This window comes from Pelobates fuscus, chromosome 11, assembly GCF_036172605.1.
Source record: "Pelobates fuscus isolate aPelFus1 chromosome 11, aPelFus1.pri, whole genome shotgun sequence".
Taxonomy (NCBI): Eukaryota; Metazoa; Chordata; class Amphibia; order Anura; family Pelobatidae; genus Pelobates; species Pelobates fuscus.
The window spans coordinates 56541101-56568156 of NC_086327.1; the positions used below are offsets into that span (position 1 = coordinate 56541101).

General features: G+C 46.3%; 1 protein-coding gene across 1 annotated transcript in view; it reads right to left on the minus strand.

The window, feature by feature from the left end:
- Window positions 1-27056, minus strand: part of LOC134577122 (sulfotransferase 2B1-like) — a 91434-nt gene that overhangs the window by 13680 nt on the left and 50698 nt on the right. The window contains exons 4-5 of the mRNA XM_063435782.1: window positions 19999-20125; window positions 8267-8361 (exon numbers count right to left, since the gene is read on the minus strand). Coding sequence (XP_063291852.1) covers window positions 8267-8361; window positions 19999-20125 — 222 coding nt within the window. The remainder of the gene's footprint in view (window positions 1-8266; window positions 8362-19998; window positions 20126-27056) is intronic.

Below are 27056 nucleotides of genomic sequence, written 5' to 3' on the forward strand. Positions count from 1 at the left end.
AATAAGGAGGGAGTAGTTGAGAGACACATAAGAGAGGGACATACCCAAACCTACGAGGGAGGGGACGGAGGGGAGCAGGGAGGAAGTGGGGTGCAGAGGGGGGAAACTCAAGCCACACAAGAGGAGGGGGAAGTCACAGCATACAAGGCAGGATTTAGACTGGAACAGATAAGGATCCGGACAGGTAGCACACGACAATTGCACGTGCAACACATAATTAACACCAATGAGCTTCCTACTCCCACCTGGAAAGGGGAAAAGGAAATGAGCCGTACACCAGCGTACCTCCCCCTGACCCGGGAGACCTTGGGTACCCCCCCTCTGTCGCCCATTCACAGGGGCACCCGTGACAAAACGTGGACTGCCTTAGAGGAGGCCAGGGGGACACTCACCCCACCACTTATGCACCAGCCTGAACGCTCCCAGCCACACCTGGGGAAGTCCCACCTAGAACCCACCAGCACAACCCCCACAACAATATCCTACCCGAGACCTAGTATGGACACCTAGCGTTACCCCCGGTATGCTGGGAAGAGAATCCAACACCCGGGATGGAGTGGGGAGGGCCCCCAACCAGGCACATACTCACCCCCACTGGGATCCTGGCACCGTGAAGCAAGCAACAATATACCTAAAAGTAAGACCTCTGATGCAATTGACTGAGAATACATAAAAGCGGAAGACCCACGAGAAGCTGACCACTAGGGACTTTTCAAAGGACTACTGCCCGTCTGCCCCACAAAGGAAACACAAAGGGCGCATGGGATCCACACCCAGGGCACTGCACCACGGGCCTAGACCAACCACAATTCTCACATCAACTATTATCACAGACACACATGGATCCATTAACATGGAGCGTACACAAGCTGATACTAAAAGTGGGGTTTGGAAATGATCACTAGGCCAGACATACCCAACCACAACTGTGGACTACATGGGACAGGAAGGACACGTACCCTATTGTACTTGTGTGAAATTGAACACTGAGGGACTTGACACCGAGGCAACGCCAGGCATCACCTGGAAGGGGCCCGGTGATAACCAACCACATAGACACACAAGGTCCTACTGACTGAGGGGAGTACACCCCCACAGTGATTAGTTCCTTGTATACTTGTTCCTGTGGATGTCGTTTGTGTTGTGTTTCCAGCCGGGCTATTGTTGTGGTTAGGTCCTTGACAAGTTTCTGCGCTTCTTTTTTCTTATCGGATGCTATTTTTATGATATGTCCCCTAATGATGCTTTTATGTGCCTCCCATATGGTAGTGTCCGGCATGCCTTCTGTTGTGTTTTCTTTGAAATACTGTTGCTGGTGTTGCTTCACTTCTTCCACCGTAGCTGGGTTCGTGAGTAGAGACTCGTTGAGTCTCGTTGAGTCTCCATGCCGTGTTGGTAGGGCGAAACAAGGGTGAGTCCGGTGTCACTGTTGTGGAGCTATGGTCTGACCAGGTGGTTGTTATGATTTCTGCTTTCTGTAAGTGTGTTAAGCCTTCTTGTTGTATAAAGATGTAATCGATGCAAGAGTATCTGTGGTGTAGTGCCGAGTAGTATGTGAAGTCCTTGTCCTCTGGGTGTAGTGCTCTCTACGTATCTACTAAGCGCATGCTGTTGAGGGATTTCCGAATGTGTCTTAGCGCGGATTTTGGTACTGAGGCCTGATTGGTGGAGGAGTCTAATATTGGGTCTAGTGGGACATTGAAGTCCCCGCCCAGTACCAGTGCCCCTTCCGCGAATTCCGATAGCAGTTGTAGTGCCCTCTGTAGTAAGTATGCTTGTCTGCAGTTCGGTGCATAGATCGATGCAAATGTGTACGTACGTTGTGCGATTTCCCCTTTCACGAATATGTACCTGCCTGCCGGGTCGATCATGGTGTCTGATGGTTGGAACTGTATGTCCGTATGTTCCGCCGACAGCAGGCACCAGCACAGGTACAAAGACTCAGGACAGCAAGAGGGACCTTAACGCAATTCCCGGAGGAGATAGCGCAAGAGTTCCGCACATACTACCAGACGCTGTATAATATTCACCCTATATCGCAAGACAGGGAACTCACAGCGGAGCAAAACGCTATAGACAGGTATCTACAGAGATTGGACTCGGACAAGATAACACTGGCCGAAGCGGAACTCCTGGAGGACGTCATCTCAGAAGATAAGGTACAGATGGTAATAAAGTCACTGAAGAACGGGAAAGCACCTGGACCGGATGGACTGCCAGCGGTATACTGCAAGAAATTTGGACCGATCATAGTTCCCAAACTGACAAAAGCGCTCAATGAATTGGCAACGGGGACTGCCCTACATCAAGAATCCCTAGCAGTGACAATTACAGTGATACCAAAACCAGGGAAAAGCCCGGAGAAATGTGAGAGCTACCGGCCAATATCATTACTCAACACAATAAAGATGAAAATAAACAGAACTATAATTCTTGGGAACCAGAGAAAAATAGATGGGTGGATTGGTCAGAAAAGCAACTACTCCCAAGTGCCTAAGAATCACCAAAAAGCACCATAGATATACATCCAAAAATGAAACAGAATTTGAGGGAGGTGCAAGAGATGAACAAGTGTTATACTCATATTGGGTGAATCTCAGGATCAACCCTCCGCTCCCAGCGGCGCAGACATAAAAAGGCGCAGGATATAAAGATACTATCCAAGATCTTGGCAATGAGGATACAAAAATACATGCCTCGATTAATACACCCAGACCAAGCAGGTTTCATACCAGGACGGGAGGCAAGAGACTCCCGTCTCTTGCCATCCAACACTTGGCCAGGCGAGAGGAGCGGGGGCTTCTCCTACTCACCACAGACTCACCACAGACACCCTCCGGGCGGTGGGAATTGGGGTGAAATTAATCAGCTGGATCGGAGCGCTATACCGAGACCCGACGGCGAGGGTGAGAGTTAATAAAGCACTAACAGATCGCTTCCCAATATGGAATGTAACCAGACAAGGTTGCCCGCTCTAGCCACTGCTTTTTGCAATAACGCTAGAATGCTTCCTCACCACCGTCCGAGGGGCGCAGCTAATCAAGGGGTTCAGATATAAAGGCACGGAGCACAAGATATCGGCATACGCCGATGGACCACACAACCAGAACTACTCCGGGAGTTCCAGGCATACGGCAAATTATCGGGTCTTCAGTAGTGATGCCATGAACAGTTCGCCGGGAACTGTTCGCCAGCAAACATAGCTTGTTCGTGCCAAACGCGGCGGGCGAACATATGCGATGTTCAGTCCGCCCCCTATTCGGCATCATTGAGTAAACTTTGACCCTGTACCTCACAGTCAGCTGACACATTCCAGCCAATCAGCAGCAGACCCTCCCTCCCACCTCCATGACGAATAGGGGGCGGACCGAACATCGCATATGTTCACCCGCCTCGTTCGCCACGAACAGTTCCCGGCGAACTGTTTGGGACATCACTAGTCTTCAGTTAAATCTCACTAAATGCGAAATTTTAAATATAGCCATACCAGATGACGTATGCTCCCAACTGGAAACCGAACTCCCCTTCCACTGGTGCACAGATAAAATGCGATATCTGGGCATATGGGTGACACGCATACCGACTGACTTATACTGAAAGAACTTTCCACCGCTCCTTAAGAGGGTACAGGATAACCTCAAAGCCTGGAACTACACACACATCTCCTGGTAAGGCCGCATCGCGGTAATAAAGATGAACGTTCTTTCGAAGCTCCTGTACCTTTTCCATACCATCCCCCTGGAGCTGCCAAGAGGCTTCTTCGCCACCCTCAGAACTGCAGTATTGAGATACGTATGAAGAGAAGAGAGAGCAAGATTAAGACACGACAAACTATGCTTCCCGAAAGACTGGGGAGGTCTAGCCCTACCTGATTTCCGAAGATACCATCAAGCAACAGCCCTACAGTGCATACGGGAATGGCACGAAAAAACGACCGGCAAACTGTGGGTCACACTAGATAGAGCAAGTACCAGCAACACACTATGCACCCATAAAGACAGCCTCAACACACACATCTCCAGTCGCAAACACACTGAAAATCTGGAGCCAGGTAAGACGGGAACAACACCTTGCACCGAAACCTAGCCCACTGATACCCGTGACATGCCACAAAGACCTGGGAGGAGGACTACCCCCCAATGCTTGGATGTTCACACACCGAAACGAACACATACCTATCCAGCAGGCACTAGCAGACGCTGGGATATGTGACCTCCGAGATATAACAGAAGGAGTAACACTGACACCTAACAGTTCAGACACGCTCAGCTACAACACTTCTACTCCACCCTACCAAACAGACCAAACATACACAGAGAATTAACATGGTTTGAGGAACTCTGCAGCAGCGCTCCAGGGGCAGACTCCAGCGTATCCATTCTGTACCAGCGGCTGTTAGTAGGGAAATTGGAACGCAAGGACTCCTTCAAAAGACAGTGGGAAGAGATAACATCACAATCTTTCTCCGAAGCCCAACGGGAGAAAATACTCCTACTGCAACACAAGAGCTCAACGAGTTCAAAGTACCAAGAGGTCAACTATAAATTAATCTTGCAATGGTATCGCACACCAGCCCTACTTCACAGAACTTTCCCGGCGATGCGAGAGGGCAGAAGGGACCACAAAACATATTTGGTGGGTCTGCACTAAGATAAAACCTTACTGGAACGCGATTAAAAACACCACAACTGAAATACTGGGGGAGACACAGGAGTTCGACATGGCCAACGTGCTTCTACACTCAACCAGCCTACCAATTTCACAATAAAAAAAAAAAAAAGCCTACGACACCTGAGCAATGCAGCCAAAACACTGGTACCAGTACTTTGGAAGCAAACCAACCCACCTACACTTGCTCAATGGCTACTGAGGGTGGAGGAAATACATTCCGCGGAGGCATAACAGGCAGAAATACTGGAACTAAGCGACAAACACACAGAAAGATGGCGCCCATGGTATGTGTACCTGGCAGGAGAAGGACGGGGCATGAGAGACGAACGCGTTGGCGGGGGGGGGGCACGCGTGTGGCCCTGCCGCCGCCCTGCCACTGAGCCGCCTCCCTCCCGGACACCTACCCACATTACTCCCCACTTAAGACGGACTGACACCACCAGACACGAAAACACATAAACCCCCCAAACCCCTCTGACCCCATTCCTTACCCTTTACACCCTGCTCACAACAACACAGACCTAGACACAGAGACGAATATGAACAAATAGGACCGAGTCAAATACATTAAATTTAAACGAAACCCAGAAAGTGAGGAGTTACACCTCATAGAGACATACAAGAAATCGTAACTCATATGGAAATCTGTAACACACCACCAGTTATGAAGACCGACGACACAACAACGAACACACTCATCACACCCATCTACTACGGGACATCATAATACATCCCACGGTGGAACCCACAAGCATAGACGCATGCAACAACCCATCCTGCGGCGACGACAGCCTATAAACCCAACAAACTGACACCCCGGAACACTTAGATGAAGGGTTCAGATGCCCAAGCCACTATAGAACACCCTGACGGACGACATGCTAGCGCGGAACCACACACGTCGCACATCAAGGGGACCAACACAACCCACTAGCAAGTATTGAACTAGAGAAGAGACACACAACAGGTGGGAACCTTACCAAACACAATACAACTAGGAAACCCCGAAGTACCCTAGAAGGCTACATCATCAGAGGCACAGAAGATCTAAGCAGCCTTGTGAGACACATCACCAAAAGGTACACATACACCACAATAGGGATGCGATCACATTACCCGCGGGGGAAATACTCGAATGACGGGGGCCACCCTCACCTCATCGAAAATCCACGACAAATAAGCTGCCTGAACCTGCTCTTAGCTCAACGGACCAGAGAGTCCTAACCACACAATATCACCACATAACACCATCACAATAACATTAAGTAACTCCAGTGGAGACCCATGACTCAATGACTAGAAATACACTTATGACATAGGCTGGTACTACCTACCCCACATAACCCACCTAAAAAAATCAATACCGACATAAGATCCACATGCTCTCTTAGGTAGCCTAGAAAGGAGAGACATAAGGAGCCAAGCAAGACTGTTCAGATTATGTAACTTCTATGTGGACCTATGAGTCCAACCTATGCACTATTACCATTTAAACAGTTAAATGTTTCATGGGAGACCTGCGAGTCTCACTGTTATCACTGTTCTAACGCGGATCTTTAAAAAATGTTGTATCGCTGCATTCCGAAACCTTCCACCTTCAATAAAACCTTGATTTACAAATAAAGTTATTTTTACTTGCATTAATAAAAGTTATAATATTGCAAAATGTCTCAACTATAAATGTAAAAGGAGATTAAGGCGAGCTACAAAATTAGTAAGAAGGATGGAAAATATTAGTTATAAGGAAAGGCAAACTTTATTTGTTTTCATTGGCATAAGGTGCTTCAGAGGTGATCTTATAACACTTTACAAATACATACAGGTTCAGTACTAACTGCTATATGCCAACATATTCATTAGCAGGAAATACGACACACAAGAGGTCACCCACTGGACACACTCCAATGATTCTCTAGGGACCACTATAAGACCAAATAGTGATGAAAATCAATCCCAAAGTGACACTAACAGGTATTTTTTTTAGAGAGGGGGCATGACCCAAAAAGGGGAGCAATCACAGAATATTTTTCCCCGGGACTGAAAATCACCAACAGAGTGATTATTTAAGTTTATTATTTATTTCATTTCCATTGTGGGCTTTTCAAAGGACTGCTTACATCTAGTGACAAAGTGTTCTAGTTCCTATTGATGGGCTTGCATGAACTCCTCAGGGGTGGACTGACCACTCTGGCAGATGGGTCGTCAGGGACCCAGCTGAACAGCCAGTCTCTGGCTGCAGAGATCTATCTTTGATCTCCCCAGCTAGAAAGCAATAGTTCCTCCCTCGCATATTTCCAGTAAAGTATCCCTTCTAAGTAAGACCTGGCAGCCATCCTGCTCTGCCAGGTATCCTCTGTTCTCTGCGCTGTATGAGAGGGAAGAAGTGGTGCTGGAGGATAGGAAGTGAAGTCACTTCCTGTGCTCACTCTTCAGTCCTGCAGAGTGCTCGCTGAAGATTTGGAGCAGCCTGGCAGAAACACCAGGTATGTGCTTTGTTAATATTTTATACATCCCTCCCTGTAGCTTGCATAGCCCCCTACCTTTCTCCCTGTATCTTGCACAGCCTCCTCCCCCATTATACCCTGCACAGACCCTCACCCTCTCTCCATGTACACTGCACAGCCCCCAACCCTAACTTCCTCTATGTACCCTGCACAGACCGCTAACTTTATCTATCTACCCTGCACAGGCTCCCTAACTTTCTCCATGTACCCTGCATAGATACCCTGCACAGACCCCTCCCTCCTTGTACCTTGCACAGGTCCCCTCCCCTCATGTACCCTGCACAGGTCTCCTCACTCCATGTACCCTGCACAGGTCTCCTCACTCCATGTACCCTGCACAGGTCCCCTCACTCCATGTACCCTGCACAGGTCCCCTCCCCCCATGTACCCTGCACAGGTCCCCTCACTCCATGTACCCTGCACAGGTCCCCTCACTCCATGTACCCTGCACAGGTCCCCTCATCTCATGACAAGAGGTCACTCACTGAAAGAAATGTGTTTTCGCTTACAGCAGAAGAAAGGGTTCATTACAGTAAGAACAATAACTATGTGGAAGCCTTTTTAGATTCTTTAGATTTTTTTTTTTTTTAAAGGGTTGGGTGTTTTTTTTTGGGGGGGGGGGGGGGGGGCGTAAACTGAATATTCAAGGATATAATTTATATGTATGTGTAAAGGATTTAGATAAAAGGAGAAATCTGATTGCCATTATTGATTCAAGAAGGATTGTTTTGCTTCTTGTCATCATTGGACATTGCTACAATTGGGTTTTATGCCTTCTTTTGGATCAACGGCATAAAAGAATGGGTTTCAATGTTGAATTTGGTGAGCTTTAGTCTCTTTTCAGTCTAGATTATTAGGTACCTATGTATGTAATGGAGTATGTGCATTAATGTTCCAATGATTTTTAAATAGCAATGAACCTGTACTGACCTGTACTGGTTACATAGAAAGTACATCAGGGAGATTTGCTAGAAAATAGATATTCAGAGCCTCTTTTGCTAAATATGTATTTTTAAAATGGATTATAGAAATCATAATCATCAATTCACTTAATAATAAATTAACTGGAAGTCTGTTACAACACTCTATACCTTTAGCATCTCTTCGTATGACAAAAACAGCATGTTTGGTTTGTCCTTCAGCTTTAACCAACCTTTCACATGTTCAAACCAGCCACCAAAAATAGCTAAAAAGAAAAAAAGATGACAACTTATACAATTTGCTGAATAGCTCATTTAATTAATTAAACATTATATAAAGGCTTTTGTCAGTATACACTTGGAATTACATTTGTCAGGTTGTTTATTTCTGATACTTCGTATTACTACTACACCTGGCTTTGATTTGACTATTGGCATCCCCTAAAATGTTGAAATGATTAGGGTCCAATATGGATATGGGTACAATCTCTCATATTATGTCATGCCATTTTAAACTTTAAATAATACCAGGATCCTAATGCTTCCTTCACTATAAGGCAATCACTCTATATTCACCTTTCCCTCTGTTTATTACATTATAAGCCAGTGATCCCCATTATGTCTGTGCCAGCCAGTACACTAGTGAACATTTAGGGCTCTCACTTCCTGTCTCCAGGCTGTATTACCATACCAATACTTCACTGAAAGCAGGTAAACATGTAGCCAAGAACTTCTGTATACCTTAGTTTAACATACCTAACCCACACATTAAAGGAACACTACAGTCACCTAAACAACTTTAGCTTAATGTTTGAGTTTTAGGTCATGCCGCTCAGGTTTCATTCTCAATTCACTGTCATTTAGGAGTTACATCACTTTGTTTCTGTTTATGCAGCCACCTCCCCTGGCTATGATTGACACAGCATGTATGAAAAAAAACTGGTTTCACTTTCAATCAGATGTAATTTACCTTAACCCCTTCAGGACGGAGTCAATAGTGCACGTTCTGATCAAAACAAAACGTAAACAAAAACTGGAATTTGCGCTATATGTCTGTTCACCCGTAGTTCCCCTCTTTCAAATTATATGCACCCACACTTATTATATATCATTTTGTTCAGGAGAAACAGGGCTTTAATCTATCATTAACTATTCATATATGGAACATCATTTATTATGAATAAAAGTAAAAAAAATGTGAGAAAATAAGATTTTTTTTTAAATTTGCATTTCCGTCTGACATTTTAACTGTGAATGTCATAATACTGTTAGGTTTTACTGCAAAAAAATGCACATATTTGTAATCAGCGATGTCTCACGAGTACAACAGTACCCCCCATTAACAGGTTTTATGTTGTTTTGGAAAGTTACAGGGTCAAATATAGAACATTACATTTTCAAATTGAAATTTGCCAGATTGGTAATGTTACCTTTGAGACGGTGTGGTAGCCCAGAAATGAGAATTACCCCCATAATGGCATACCATTTGAAAAAGTAGACAAGCCAAGGTATTGAAAGTGGGGTATGTTTAGTCTTTTTTAGTAGCCACTTAGTCACAAACACTGGCCAAAGTTAGCGTTCATATTTGTTTTTGTGTGAAAAAAGCAAAAAACGAATATTTGGCCAGTGTTTGTGACTAAGTGGCTACTAAGAAAGACTGGACATACCCCACTTGCAATACCTCGGGTTGTCTACTTTTGCAAATGGTATGCCATCATGGGGGTAATTCTCATTCCTGGGCTACCATACGCTCTCAAAGGCAACATAACCAATCTGGCAAATTTCAATGTGAAAAAAATGAAATGCAAGCCTTATATGTGGCTCTCTAACTTTCCAAAACACCATAAAACCTGTATATGGGGGGTACTGTTATTCTCGGGAGACTTCACTAAACACAAATATTAGTGTTTTAAAACAGTAAAACATATTACAACAATAATATAGTCCATAAAAGTGCCGTTCGTTTGTAAAAAATGCAAAAAACGTAACTTTTACTTAAAATATCATCGTTGTAATACAATTTACCAGTTTGAAACACGAATATTTGAGTTCAGCGAAGTCTCCCGAGTAAAACAGTACCCCCTATGTACAGGTTTTATGGTGTCTTGGAGAGTTACAGGGTCAAATATAGTGCTTGCAAATTAAATTCTCTGCACTTTCTCCCTGTGTTGTCAGGCATGTCAATCAAATTTTAATTAATCAAATCACATAATTACGTTAAAAGATTATTTAAATATACATGTAGAATTTTAATATATATGCATTTATAGGTATTTAAATTCTACGTGTATACTAATGTAATCTTTTATGTAATTATATGTATTTATCTATATATATATATTTGCGGTTATTTGTATTTTATATATATATAGATATATATAGAATGTCATTCTAAGTGTATTTTGTTACCGATATATATATATTAATAACAAAATACAGTTAGAATGAAATTACATATGCATATATAATTTATATTAAATTTTGTTTCAATATTTTATTTATTTATTTTATTATTTTATTTATTTATTATTTTAATTATACGTATTTATATATAATATATATATGTACATCTATTATATATATAATATATATACATATTATATATATGTAACGTCATTCTAAGTGTATTTTAATATTAATATATATACTTATAGTAATATTAAAATACACTTTGTATGACGTTACATATATATAATATGTATATATATATTATATATATAATATATATACATATTATATATATGTAAAACTATATTTAATTTATTTTTACACTTGTATTTTATTTATTTTTTATACTTCCCACCAGCAGGGGGACTGTCTGATATTTCAAACAGTCCCCCTGCTGGCATATCCACAGCCAGCTATAGGGGGCCATGTGATCGCTCTTTGAGAGCGATCACATGGCCCCCGGGGGCCTGATTTGCCGTGGGAGGGCTGCCTGGGCTGTGAGGCAGTCCTCCCGAAGCGGATCGCGGCGGAGGTAAGTATAACTTACCTCCTGGGGCTGCAAGCCGTTACGGCGTGCTATGCCGTCATAACGGCGTTAAAGCCCATTTAACCCGTGACGGCATAGCACGCCGTAACGGCGTTAAGGGGTTAAACAACTGTATCTCTTGCTCTGTAAATTGAACTTTATTTACATACAAGAGGCTCTTGCAGGGTCTAGCATGCTATTAACATAGCAGGGGATAAGAAAATCTAAATTGAACAGAACTTGCAATAAAGAAAGGATAAACTTTTAGATTATTCTTTACAGGAAGTATTATGGAAGGCTGTGCAAGTCAAATGCAGGGAGGTGTGACTAGGGTTCATAAACAAAGTGATTTAACTTCTAAATGGCAGAGAATTGAGCAGTGAGGCTGCATGGGGATATGTTCTATGCAACAAAACTACTTCATTAAGCTAAAGTTGTTTTGATGACTTTAGTGTCCCTTTAAAGGACCACTCTAGGCACCCAGACCACTTCAGCTTAATGAAGTGGTCTGGGTGCCAGGTCCAGCTAGGGTTAACCCTTTTTTTTTATAAACATAGCCGTTTCAGAGAAACTGCTATGTTTATATAAGGGTTAAGCCAGCCTCTAAATCCTCTAGTGGCTGTCTCACTGACAGCCGCTAGAGGCGCTTGCGTGATTTTCACTGTGAAAATCACAGTGAGAGCACGCAAGCGTCCATAGGAAAGCATTGTAAATGCTTTCCTATGCGACCGGCTGAATGCGCGTGCAGCTCTTGCCTCGCATGCGCATTCAGCCGAAAGGGAGGATCGGAGGCGGAGAGGAGGAGGAGGAGAGCTCCCCGCCCGGCGCTGGAATAAAGGTAAGTTTTAACCCTTTCCTCTCCCCAGAGCCGGGCGGGAGGGGGACCCTGAGGGTGGGGGCACACTCAGGGCACTATAGTGCCAGGAAAACGAGTATTTTTTCCTGGCACTATAGTGGTCCTTTAATATTACATATAAATGCATTCCCTGGTGGAAGCTGCTCTGCATATGCAATGCAACTCCAATTGTTGTTTTCCTCCTGCAATATTGTTGCCTGTTATGACAAAGCAATTGCTTAAGTGGTTTAATGGCAAATTCAGGTAATGCACTCATGGTTATGGATTAGCTCTGAGAATATAATCACCATGTTTAACTACAGGATATGTGCTCACACATCACTTGAACACGAACACTAGTTAGTTTTCTGCATTATCTAACATAGCAAAAACAATTGAAAAAGGAAAATGTGCCACTATAGGAATAAGCATTATCCTGTCAATGAAAAATCACCAACAGGAAAAATGCTCATAAATCCTTGACTTAAAAATTTACAGAATTTACAGCAAAGGCCCTAAAAATACTTTAGGGTCTTTACTTATATCTAACTGAAGTTAATCTGCATACTATTTACTCTACTATATACATAGATCAGCCACAATATTAAAACCACTGACAGGTGAAGTGAATAACATAAAAAATATAATTACAATGGCTCCTGCCATTAGGCTGCAGGTAAACAGTCAGTTCTTGAATTTTATGTGTTGGAAGCCTTGTGTATTGTGGGGTGTTCCCGATATGCAGTGGTTAATACTTCATGCAAGGAATGACAACTGGTGAACTGGTGTCAGGTGGACACCCACCCAGAGTTCATTGATGTATGTTGGGAGCAAAGGTTATCCCATCTGGTCTGTTCACATACAAGAGCTACTGTAGCTCAAATTGCTGAAAAACTGAACGTTTGTCATGATACACACAGTGTATCACAGTTTTCTGTATATGAAGCTGCAGAGACCATGATGACCACTGTCCACTGCCAAAAGTGCTTTCGATGAGGATGTGAGCATCAGAACTTGGCCATGGAGCAATGGAAGAAGGTTGCATGGTCTGACAAATTACATTTTCTTTTAGATCAGGTGGATGGCCAAGAGCATGTGCATTATTTACGTGGGGAAGAAATATAAGGATGTACTATGGGAAGAAGGCATGCTGGGGGAAGGCAATGTTATGCTCTAGGGCAGCGGTTCCCAAAGTGTGGGTCGCGACCCACTGGTGGGTCGCAGGGCGATTCCCAGTGGGTCGCGCTGACCCACACATCCAGGGCCGCAGGGGAGTCAGGCAAGCAGACTGACACCAGGAGGGAGCCCGGCGGTTTGCCCTGTATACCGCCGGGCTCCCTCCAATCAGTCTGCCTAGCAGCTCCGGTCTGCAGCTCTGCCGGGTGCAGAGTTGCAGACCGCGTGATAGAAGTCTCGCGAGCTCCCAGAGCGTTACCATGGCAACACTCAGGGAGCTCGCGAGACTCTTATTACACTGTCTGCAGCTCTGCACCCGGCGGAGCTCAGACCGGAGAGTTACCCCACTGGACCACCAGGGAGACACTGGACCACCAGGGAATTAAATGAAGGTAGGACACAGCCCCCAGATCCTGCCCCCTAATGTAAATAATTTTCTCCCTACCCCCCCAAACTGTAACCCCTTCACTCCCTGCCCCTTCCCCTTCACTCCCTGCCCCCTCCCCACCCTGTAACCCCTTCACTCACTGCCCCCCTCCCCACCCTGTAACCCCTTCACTCACTGCCCCCCTCCCCACCCTGTAACCCCTTCACTCACTGCCCCCCTTCCCACCCTGTAACCCCTTCACTCACTGCCCCCCTCCCCACCCTGTAACCCCTTCACTCCCTGCCCCCTCCTCACCCTGTAACCCCTTCACTCCCTGCCCCCTCCCCCTCCCCACCCTGTAACCCCTTCAATCCCTGCCCCCTCCCCACCCTGTAACCCCTTCACTCACTGCCCCCCTCCCCACCCCCACCCTGTAACCCCTTCACTCCCTGCCCCCTCCCACACACACTGTAACCCCTTCACTCCCTGCCCCCTCCCCACCCTGTAACCCCTTCACTCCCTGCCCCCTCCCCCTCCCCACCCTGTAACCCCTTCACTCCCTGCCCCCTCCCCACCCTGTAACCCCTTCACTCCCTGCCCCCTCCCCTGCCCTCCCTGTAACCCCTTCAATCCCTGCCCCCTCCCCACCCTGTAACCCCTTCACTCACTGCCCCCCTCCCCACCCCCACCCTGTAACCCCTTCACTCCCTGCCCCCTCCCACACACACTGTAACCCCTTCACTCCCTGCCCCCTCCCCACCCTGTAACCCCTTCACTCCCTGCCCCCTCCCCACCCTGTAACCCCTTCACTCCCTGCCCCCTCCCCACCCTGTAACCCCTTCTTTCCCTGCCCCCTCCCCCTCACCACCCTGTAACCCCTTCACTCCCTGCCCCCTCCCCACCCTGTAACCCCTTCACTCACTGCCCCCTCCCCACCCTGTAACCCCTTCACTCCCCTCCCCCTCCCCACCCTGTAACCCCTTCACTCCCTGCCCCCTCCCCCTCCCCACCCTGTAACCCCTTCACTCCCTGCCCCCTCCCCCTCCCCACCCTGTAACCCCTTCACTCCCTGCCCCCTCCCCCTCCCCACCCTGTAACCCCTTCACTCCCTGCCCCCCTCCCCACCCTGGATCCCCTTCACTCCCTGCCCCCCTCCCCACACTGTAACCCCTTCACTCCCTGCCCCCTCCCCACACTGTAACCCCTTCACTCCCTGCCCCCCTCCCCACCCTGTAACCCCTTCACTCCCTGCCCCCTCCCCACACTGTAACCCCTTCACTCCCTGCTCCCCTCCCCACACTGTAACCCCTTCACTCCCTGCCCCCCTCCCCACACTGTAACCCCTTCACTCCCTGCCCCCCTCTCCCCACTGTAACCCCTGCTCTCCCTGCCCCCCCACACTGTAACACCTGCTCTCCCTGCTCCCCCTCTGTAACCCATTTTCTTCCTGCCCCCCCACTGTAGCCTTCTCTCCCCCTGCTCCCCCCCCGTAGCCCTCTCTCCCCCTGCCCCCCACTGTAGCCCTCTCTCCCTCTGCCCCCACTGTAGCCCTTTCTCCCCCTGCCCCCTACACTGTAGCCCTTTCTCCCCCTGCCCCCTACACTGTAGCCCTTTCTCTCCCCTGCCCACCCACTGTAACACTTTCTCCCCCTGCCCGCCGCCCACTGTAACCCTTTTTCACCCTGCCCCCCTACACTGTTACCTGCACACACACTCCCTACCACACGGTCACCCTCACCTGTCTCTGCGTGTATGTGTATCTGAGTCTCCTTTTGTGTCAGTGTGTGTGTATTTGTGTGTCAGTGTGTATCTGTTTACATGAGTGTATGTGTATCTGTGTGTAGGAAAATAAGTGTCATTGTGTGTGTATCGCTGTGTCAGTATGTGTATGTGTGTGTCTCTGTATGTGTGTATTTGTGTGTCTCTGTATGTGTATACACTGCACACATACTCCATGCAAAAAACATGCTTACATCCAAACACACATTGTGTATATGTATATTTTATATACACAATATACACACACTGCATCCACTACACACGCACTGCAATCAAACACAAACATTACATACAAACACACCCATGTATTAAAACACTAAAATGATATACAAACACCCCTTCATTCAAACACCGACACTACACACAAAAAGCACACCTGCATTTAAAGTCCAGCACTGCATTCAAACACCCCTGCGTTCAGATGCAAACATTACAAACAAGTACACCACTACATTCCAATGGCAACAGTACATACAAACACTCCCATACTTGCACACACATACTTAAAGGACCACTTCAGCTTAATGAAGTGGTCTGGGTGCCAGGTCCATCTAGGATTAACCCTGCCTGCTGTAAACATAGCAGTTTCAGATAAATTGCTATGTTTACAAATGGGTTAATCCAGCCTCTAGTGGCTGACTCATTGACAGCTGCTAGAGGCGCTTCAGCGCTTCTTACTGTGATTTTCACAGTGATAAGACGCCAGCGTCCATAGGAAAGCATTGAGAATGCTTTCCTATGGACTGGCTATATGCGCGCACGGCTCTTGCCGCGCATGCGCATTCAGCCGATGACGGCTAAAGGAGGATAGTCACCAGCGCCGAAGGAGCCCGGCGCTGGAGAAAGGTGAGTTTTTAACCCCCTTTCTCTCCCTACAGCCTGGCGGGAATGGGACCCTGAGGGTGGGGGCACCCTCGGGGCACTTTAGTGCCAGGAAAACAAGTTTGTTTTCCTGGCACTATAGTGGTCCTTTAATACACAAACATGCTTACATTTAAACGCTCAAACACTGCTCACAAATATAACCCTGCATTGATGGGCAAATGGTAGATTCCCAGCAGGCATAGCATTGTTGAAGTTCTCCGACAGATGGAGATCTACCTTTTGGCCACACTTGCACTAGAGGGGGCCCCAGAAAGCATACTTGTACCAGGGCTCTCTCTACATTAGTTCCACCACTGGGATAATCAATGTGAGGGGCCTGGATGAGCAGGACACAACGTCTGATTCTGACTGAGTCTGTGAGTAAGCAGTTGTATGCCTCTAAAACTGATTGCCATGATATGCAAAGTTTCTGCCTCTAAAACTCCATGATATATCAACATTATGCATCTAAAACTGCCATGATATGCCAATTTTATGCATCTAAAGCAGATTGCCATGGTGTGCCAATTGTATGCTTTTAAAGCTGATTGCCATGGAGTGCCAATTTAATGCATCTTACTGTTTGCCAATTGTATGCCTCTGAAGCTGATTGCCATGATGTGCCAAGTTTATGCATCTAAAAGTGATTGCCATGATATGCCAAGTTTATGCATCTAAAGCTGATTGCCATGGTGTGCCAAGTTTATGCATCTAAAGCTGATTGCCATGGTGTGCCATTTGTAAGCCTCTAAAACTGATTGCACTGGTGTGCCAATTTTATGCACCTAAAGTTGCCATGATGTGCCAAGTTTATACATGTAAAACTGATTGCCATAATGTACCAATTTTATGCATCTAAAGCTGCCATAATGTTCCAATTGTATGCCTGTAAAGCTGATTGCCATGGTGTGCCAATTGTAAGCCTCTAAAGCTGATTGCCATTATATGCCAACTGTATGCCTCTAAAGCGGATTGCTATAGTGTGCCAATTGTATGCCTCTTAAGCTGTTTGCTATGGTGTGCCAGATTTATGCCCCCTCCCACACACACTGTAACCCCTTCACTCCCTGCCCCCTCCCCACCCTGTAACCCCTTCACTCCCTGCCCCCTCCCCACCCTGTAACCCCTTCACTCCCTGCCCCCTCCCCACCCTGTAACCCCTTCTTTCCCTGCCCCCTCCCCCTCACCACCCTGTAACCCCTTCACTCCCTGCCCCCTCCCCACCCTGTAACCCCTTCACTCCCTGCCCCCCACCCCACCCTGTAACCCCTTCACTCCCTGCCCCCTCCCCACCCTGTAACCCCTTCACTCACTGCCCCCTCCCCACCCTGTAACCCCTTCACTCCCCTCCCCTTCCCCACCCTGTAACCCCTTCACTCCCTGCCCCCTCCCCCTCCCCACCCTGTAACCCCTTCACTCCCTGCCCCCTCCCCCTCCCCACCCTGTAACCCCTTCACTCCCTGCCCCCTCCCCCTCCCCACCCTGTAACCCCTTCACTCCCTGCCCCCCTCCCCACCCTGGATCCCTTTCACTCCCTGCCCCCCTCCCCACACTGTAACCCCTTCACTCCCTGCCCCCTCCCCACACTGTAACCCCTTCACTCCCTGCCCCCCTCCCCACCCTGTAACCCCTTCACTCCCTGCCCCCTCCCCACACTGTAACCCCTTCACTCCCTGCTCCCCTCCCCACACTGTAACCCCTTCACTCCCTGCCCCCCTCCGCACACTGTAACCCCTTCACTCCCTGCCCCCCTCCCCACACTGTAACCCCTTCACTCCCTGCCCCCCTCTCCCCACTGTAACCCCTGCTCTCCCTGCCCCCCCACACTGTAACACCTGCTCTCCCTGCTCCCCCTCTGTAACCCATTTTCTTCCTGCCCCCCCACTGTAGCCTTCTCTCCCCCTGCTCCCCCCCCGTAGCCCTCTCTCCCCCTGCCCCCCACTGTAGCCCTCTCTCCCTCTGCCCCCACTGTAGCCCTTTCTCCCCCTGCCCCCTACACTGTAGCCCTTTCTCCCCCTGCCCCCTACACTGTAGCCCTTTCTCTCCCCTGCCCACCCACTGTAACACTTTCTCCCCCTGCCCGCCGCCCACTGTAACCCTTTTTCACCCTGCCCCCCTACACTGTTACCTGCACACACACTCCCTACCACACGGTCACCCTCACCTGTCTCTGCGTGTATGTGTATCTGAGTCTCCTTTTGTGTCAGTGTGTGTGTATTTGTGTGTCAGTGTGTATCTGTTTACATGAGTGTATGTGTATCTGTGTGTAGGAAAATAAGTGTCATTGTGTGTGTATCGCTGTGTCAGTATGTGTATGTGTGTGTCTCTGTATGTGTGTATTTGTGTGTCTCTGTATGTGTATACACTGCACACATACTCCATGCAAAAAACATGCTTACATCCAAACACACATTGTGTATATGTATATTTTATATACACAATATACACACACTGCATCCACTACACACGCACTGCAATCAAACACAAACATTACATACAAACACACCCATGTATTAAAACACTAAAATGATATACAAACACCCCTTCATTCAAACACCGACACTACACACAAAATTTGTAAGCCTTTAAAACTGATTGCACTGGTGTGCCAATTTTATGCACCTAAAGTTGCCATGATGTGCCAAGTTTATACATGTAAAACTGATTGCCATAATGTACCAATTTTATGCATCTAAAGCTGCCATAATGTTCCAATTGTATGCCTGTAAAGCTGATTGCCATGGTGTGCCAATTGTAAGCCTCTAAAGCTGATTGCCATTATATGCCAACTGTATGCCTCTAAAGCGGATTGCTATAGTGTGCCAATTGTATGCCTCTTAAGCTGTTTGCTATGGTGTGCCAGATTTATGCCTCTAAAAGCAATTGCCATGGTGTACATCTAAAGCGGATTGCTATGGTGTGCCAATTGTATGCCTCTAAAGCGGATTGTCATGGTGTTCACTTTTTAAAATATGCATTAAAAAAAGCAAGTGGGTCTCGAAAAATTACCATTTTAAAAAGTGGGTCTCGGGCCATAAAAGTTTGGGAAGCCCTGCTCTAGGGAATATTCTGCTGTTCCCAACATTGGGTCCTGGCAATTATGTGGATGTAACTTTGAAATGTTCCACCAACCTAGAGATTGTTGTGTACCCTGATTGTAATGGCCTCTTTCAGCAGGTTACTGCACCCTGCCATACTGCAAACATTGTTTAGCAATGGTTTGAGGAACATGACAAAGATTTCAAGATATTACCTATATCTGTGGAACTTAAATATATTTATATATAGTGAATCAACACAGTAAAGGAGGAGACACTATTTAAAAGAAGAAAAACTACCACAACAAGATGGCATAGTCTTAAATTAGAGGGGCATAGGTTTAAAAATAATTTCAGGAAGTATTATTTTACTGAGAGGGTAGTGGATGCATGGAATAGCCTTCCAGCTGAAGTGGTAGAGGTTAACACAGTGAAGTAGTTGAAGCATGCATGGGACTAATGAAAGTATTTGGAATATTGGGCAGACTGGATGGGCCGAATGGTTCTTATCTGCCGTCACATTCTATGTTTCTATAAATGTGCTGGAACAACAGATCTGATCCACAGAGTCCCCACCTCACAGTTTGCACGACTTAAACGACCTGCTGCTAATGTCTTGGTGCCAGATACCACAGGACATGTACAGGGATATTGTGGAGTCCTTGCTTTGATGCATAAGTGCTGTTTTGGCAGCACGAAAGGGAGCTACACGATATTAGGCAGGTGGCTTTAGTGTTATGGCTGATCAGTGTATAAGGTACTTTAAAAATACAACATTAAACTTGTTTTTTTTTCTTGGAGTATAACCAATAATTTCCAAGTTACCTGTCTTTACGTCTATGTATTTAAAAAGTTTTAAAACTAACTTACCATGTTCACTTAAAAACAATGAGACAAATTCTTGGAAATCCTCTCTGTATTCCATGAACTGAGCAACCTTGGAGAAATAGTATAAGGATACACAGACGTCTTTGGGATTTCGAATTGTGCAAATTATCTATAAAAGTTAAAAGATAGCCACCGTGTTCTTATTTAGTGTTAAATGTATGTCAGATTGATTATAATATACTATATAGCACTACAGAGATATTTTGCACATTCATTATTTTTTTTAATTGATCATTTTTATTATCCTTGAATTGCTGCCCCTTATATTCGCTGAGTTGGTACTTCTCTAAATAGTTCAATTAAAGAACAACAGTGGTTAGGTTTTGTCTTACACATTTGACCTATACATGAAATAGCTTCTCCTGCCAGAAATAATTCAAATATGTTTCATTAAACAGAAGATGACTGTACTTACTCAAAAATAAAGTCCATGGGAATAGCAAAGATCCAGTATCACATATCTATTCATACAAGATCTGCTTCACACTGATAAAAACAACAATATGTGCAATAACATTTCTTCCAAAGCAGCTTGTCCCATTTTAGTTATGTATTTAGGATCTTTGCTTCCCTAGGCCCAGACAAAGTCACTCCCAACAATAATGCACGTCACTTACATACATGTATGACACTTCTGTAAATATATGTGAGGTATGCATTCTTAGACATATATACACATATATACACACACACATATATATATATATATATATATGTGTGTAAAAAACAGATAATATTCGTATCTTGTAATACCCCCCCCACATTATCTTACTGTTCTGTCATATGTATCAACACTTTAAAACACATTCCAATATGTTTATTCTATCAATATATAAGTACTTTGTGTAGACCTATGCTTTCCCATACTCTTATGCATGTATGCTTATATATGTGACCAGGGCCGTCTATAATATGAATAGGACCCTGGGCAAAGCATTTTCTTGGGCCCCCTAGGCCCTGCCCCTCCCCCCAATTACGCCCAACCCCCAATCACACTGACAGACCTTCTGACACATACACACACACAGACAGATATATTAAAACATTCGCACATACATACTGACACACATACACTGACACACAAATATATACTTATATACATTCAGACATACTGACACACACATACACATACACTGACAGATATACTGAAACACACACAGACAGATGTATTGACACACACAGACATTCTGACACACACACAGGGATACTGACACACACACACACACACACACACAGGGATACTGACACACACACACAGGGATACTGACACACACACACACAGGGATACTGACACACACAGGCATACTAACATACACACCGACAGGCATGCTGACACACACACACACACACAGGCATACTAACATACACACCGACAGGCATGCTGACACACACACACAAACATACTGACATACACACAGACATACTGACACACACACACACAGCCATACTGACATACCCACACACAGCCATACTGACATACCCACACAGACATACTGACACACACACACACACACACAGACATACTGACACACACACACAGACATACTGACACACACAGAGATACCGACATACACACACATACATACTGACACACACTCAGACACTGACATACACCCACAGACATACTGACACACACACACACAAACATACTGACACACACACATACACTGACATACACACACAGACATACTGACACACACACACACACAAACATACTGACACTCACACATACACTGACATACACACAGACATACTGACATACACACACAGACATACTGACATACACACACAGACATACTGACATACACACACTGACACACACACAGACACAGACATACACACACAGACACAGACATACACACACACACACAGACATACTGACACACACAAACATACTGACACACACACAGACATACTGACATACACACACAGACATACTGACACACACAAACATACTGACACACACACACACAGACACTGACATACACACACACAGACATACTGACATACACACACAGACATACTGACATACACACAGACATACTGACATACACACACAGACACTGACATACACACACACACACACACACAGACATACTGACACACACAAACATACTGACACACACACAGACATACTGACATACACACACAGACATACTGACACACACAAACATACTGACACACACAGACATACTACTGACACACACACACATTTAGCCACCCTCCAGGTTCTTACCTTTTCCTGGAGGGTGGCTTCCCTGGGGTCCAGTGGCAGGCTGAGGCAGATGGGAGTTCTCCTCTGGAACTCCCCTCCTCCTGCCTTTCTCCTCCCGCGTGGCTATTATCTCCAGTGGGAGGAAGTGACGCGCGGCACTCACTTCCTCCCAGCCGGTACAGGAAGGGGCCCGGTCGCGCTGTTTAAGCGTCACAGCGCCCGACCGGGCCCCTGCACACACATGCTTACCGGGTGGCCCGGGTGCATGGGCCACCCAGGGGGGATCCCTAGTTGGCGGGCCGGTGCGGCTCTGTGCAGCCGCACCGCCAGGTACATGGGGGCTGCTAAAATCGCGGGGCCCTGTATGTGACTGGCATTTATATTTGTGTATATGAGTTCATGTGCATGTATGTTTATGTGTTCATGAGTTTGCATATACATATTTATGTGTGTGTGTGTGTATATGTCTAAAGTGTACCATCTACTGCACTGTCTGCTTGTTTTTTTTCTCCCTCTCCCCCCCTCACTCTGCTCTTCAGAAATATATTTATGACCCTCTGCAATAATGGTGTCTATTGTCTAACAAGCCTGTGTCTTATCTGCACTCATGTCACTTTAACCCCTGTATCACAAGTCAACTTTGAATTATATGTGTCCTCTTGCTCAGAAATGCTTCAGACTTGAGAAGGAGAGGTTCTTCCGAATGCTTGTCATTACAAAAATTCTGTTAGTCCAATAAAAAAGGTATTGCAGGGGCGGAGCTAGCAGCCGAGCTGGAAAGTCGCACAGCATATGAGCTCCCGCTATACCAGCTAAAAACGAGGCATATTCACCCGTTTGCCACCTCCAAACCGGCAACCTTACATCCCACAAGATCGCTGGGCACCTGGTCGTCAAGATGGGGCGTAAAATGAAGAAGCCCAGGCCAGATAAACCGAGACAGGGCCCCGACATTGCGGAACTCTTCCGACACACGCAGGGGGCGCCCGGGCCCAAAATGGCCGCCTACCCTGAAACCTTTTCTGAACTGTCAGATATTTCTCCTCCGGGGAGGAAACACCAGTCCTACCTCACATGGCACCGCCAAGGCAGAGTGCCCGGGAAGCAGACACCTCCCAGGTGACAACGGCGGTTCTAAAGTCCCTACTAGCAGACCTCCAACGGACTCTCCAAACGGACGTCGCGTCCCTCCGGGCCGACATCCAAGGCTTAGCGGGAAGAATCGGAACCCTGGAGACATCGACCACAGGCCACACATCCCAGATAGCTGAACTACAGCGGGAAGTACAAAGCCTCAAAAGCCAAAACGACAGAAAAATTCGAGGCATCCCAGAAGATATCCCGGCCGCGGAGCTCCCACACATGCTGAGGCGTCTGCTAACGGCTCTCCTACCGCCGAGACATGCCAAGACAGTGCAGTTGGACGGCTCTTTCCGGGCCCCGAAACCAGCGACGGCACCTGCCGCGGCTTCCAGAGACCTCATCATCAGATTCCAGCACCTTAAAGACAAGATGGCGGTCGTGGCAGCGACTAGGGAGTGCTCCCCTTATAAGTTCGAGAAGATGACCCTCTCGTTCTATGCTGACCTGACTGGAAGCACACTCGCCTGGCGTCGGTCGCTCAGGCCGTTTACCACGCTGTTGCAACAGCAAAAAATACCCTACAAATGGCTGAAGACACAAGCTATTTGGCTCCAACAGAATGAGACCAGGTACACAGTGAGCTCCCTCGAAGATGCAGCAGCCTTGTTACACACCCTGGGCCTGGCTAAAGACTCTCTCCAACCTACAACACTCCAAGCCGGGTCTGCTTCGACTCACCAGTGGAATCCTGACCGAGTGCAACCCTTCGTCCCACGCAAAGCGCACCGGGACCAAGATGAAGCAACAGAAACCTGAAGCAGTCACGTCCCAACAAGGACACTCTGTCTAACCCATATGTTTCGTTCTGTTTTTTATTTTATTTTTACGTTAACTGTTTCTCACCTGTTTCTTTCCACTCATTCATACCTCCACCGACCGTACGGCCTATAGGCCATGATTCACCTCCCCCCCCCCGCCTGACAGGATCACAGCATCTAGCACACGACAACACCCGACACAGCCAGGCGTAATACACACGACGAGACAAAGCATGGCCGTAACTACCTGTATAGGGAACCTGCCACCCGAACATCGCTCATAACAGGGTATGGCCCGGACAGTTTCACACACACACTACGAGCCGGTCAGGGACCCACTGCCACAGCAAGCCACAGACCACATACAGGCTATAGCTGGCGACAATACCTAATAGGGTCGACAAGCCCTCACCACTAACCGGGCACATACCTGTAGCTATAAGGTACCACTCACTAGGACGCGACTAAAACACATAAAAAGTGCAAGACTTAACAGGCCACACAAAAGCTATCAAATGTATGTTATAATGTTCTACAGTACAAGCTATGTGGCTGTGCTATAATGTGTGTTCTTCCATGCACGATCAAAATAAAGAATAAAAAAAAAAAAAGGTATTGCAAGATACGAATGTTATCTGTTTCTACATCACTGGACTAATACAGCTACAATCTCTCTCTCTATATTTATTTTTTAAAATATTTTACCAGGAATGGTGCATTGAGATTTCTCTTGTTTTTCTCTTGTTTTCAAGTATGTCCTGGGTATCTATCTATCTCTCTATCTATATCTATCTATATTGTTCAAGTAGAGAATGTAGCCTTATTAGTCCAGTCATGTAGATGTACAAAACAGATAAAATGTGTATCTTTTATTGGACTAAGAATTTTTTAATGACAAGCTTTCAGGAGAACCTCCCTATCTCAAGTCTAAAACATTTCACAAGTACCTCATAATATATCTCTAAGTACGCTCCCCATTGAGATGCTTGAGACTTGAGAAAGGGAGGTTCTCCCGAAAGCTTGCCATTAAAAAACTGTTAGTCCAATAAAAAAAATTGTTGTTTTTTTTTTTTGTTTTTTTTTTACACACACATATACATACATACATATATATGTGCTCGGAATTTATCTAATATGTAATGGGATGTAGAAGGAGAAGCAAAGTTGATTAAGGTGTGCCGAAACCAACGTAGGAGTAGGCCTGTAAAAGAGGGCAAAAGAGGATTAAAAGAAACACACTTTATGCAAGTTTATACAGCGTGGGTACTGAAAGCTTGTGAGGAGCTTTTACTCTGATTGAGGTATATATGAAACTGCGCTGAGGATTGCCCGTGGCCCCGACTCTTAGTGATGTAGACTGTGGTGTAAGAGCGTGAAGCTGCTGATTCAGCGCTTTGTGACAGAGAGGCCGGCGAAGGAAGTCATGATGTAGCTCCACCCTAATGGAAGGTTTAGACGTGAAGTAGTGGATTAGGACCAATAGTGTGTGGTTGACCTTGGAGACGTAAAGCGGAGTGACAGCATAGGAGGTTTAAGCAAGATGCTTGATTTGTAGGTTTGGAGAAAGAGGCAAAAAAAAACATATTTAACTATAAAAGTCTTGATTCAAGCAAACTCTAATTGTGACATGTACAATATACAAGGCCCTGGCGTGAGTGATAGAGTATTCATGAAACTGCTTGAAGCGAGCGCACCTGTACGTGGTGTAATTGTGTGCTTAGCCCAAGATTAGCTCATGGAATGGTGGTATCCCGGATGATATGTAGTGGATCATAGGGAGTGCCTGAAAGAAGACCTTAAAATGAGAGCGTGCAAGAGTGTCAGCAGCTGTGTAGTGGACACCAGAAATATAAATGTAGACCAGAAAGAGCTGAGGGGTTGCTGCCTGGCAAATCAACCTGCGAATCAGCCACAGTGGCGGTGAGTATGACCCCCCTTGCTAATGAAATCGCAGGCTGCGGAGTAGTCAGAGGAACATTCAACTGCCTTGCCGGTCCAAAGATGACCCAGAGTGAGGGAGGCCACCACGAAAGAGTAGAACTCCAACAAAGTAGAGGTTTCTTCAAAGGCCTGCAAGGCATCCGACTCAGTGGGCCAGGCGTCCCTAACGAGTGGTTGCCGAAAAAAGGCTGCAAACCCTGTGTGTGCTGCTGCGTCTGTGTGAATTGAAAATGAGTGTTTTGAAAGTGGGGGAATGACCGAAGAGATCCCAATCCAAGCGGCCGAAAAAACTACTCCAATTGTGTAAAACTGCCCTGGCTGGATTGCCCGAATGGTTGGGCAAGGGTTGGTACCTTGTGGAGCAAATTTAAGTAGCCCAGGGACAAGAGACCAACCCTGCGGAATGATACACACAACAATGTTGAGAGGCCTAAACCAGGACTGAAGCCCCCTCCTATTGTGCACAACATTCCGCTGGAGCAGGACAAATCCATTCCTAATGCGGAACAGAACGTCTGGGAGGCTGGCTTGGAAAGTAGTGGAGTCCAATACTATGCCTCAGAAAGCAAGCCTGGAAGAGGGACTGACTGAAAAGGGGTGAGGAAAGGAGGGGGGCTGTGGTGGTGTGAATACTGTTAGGTGTTTGTGAACCCGTGAAATATTTTTTTTTTATCCAGAACATGGATGACTGATGGACACCTGAATATATTTAGGAGCGTCCAGCAGAGGGTTTCTGCAGAGGGTGGTGCGAAGAGGTCTATGATCAAATGTATTTGGGTACTGTGAATGGCGGACCGCAGTATTATTTGGGAAAGCTAGGGCCAGCGCCTAACCCTGAAAGCCAGTTCTCTAACCTGACGGGGCTTGTCTCTAGAAAGGAAGTATGTAACGTATGTAGATACTGACCTTGAGTGTTTGTCCTTAGACAGTGCTCAGGGCGACTTCAATATATATGTATAAATATATATATACTGCAAAGAACA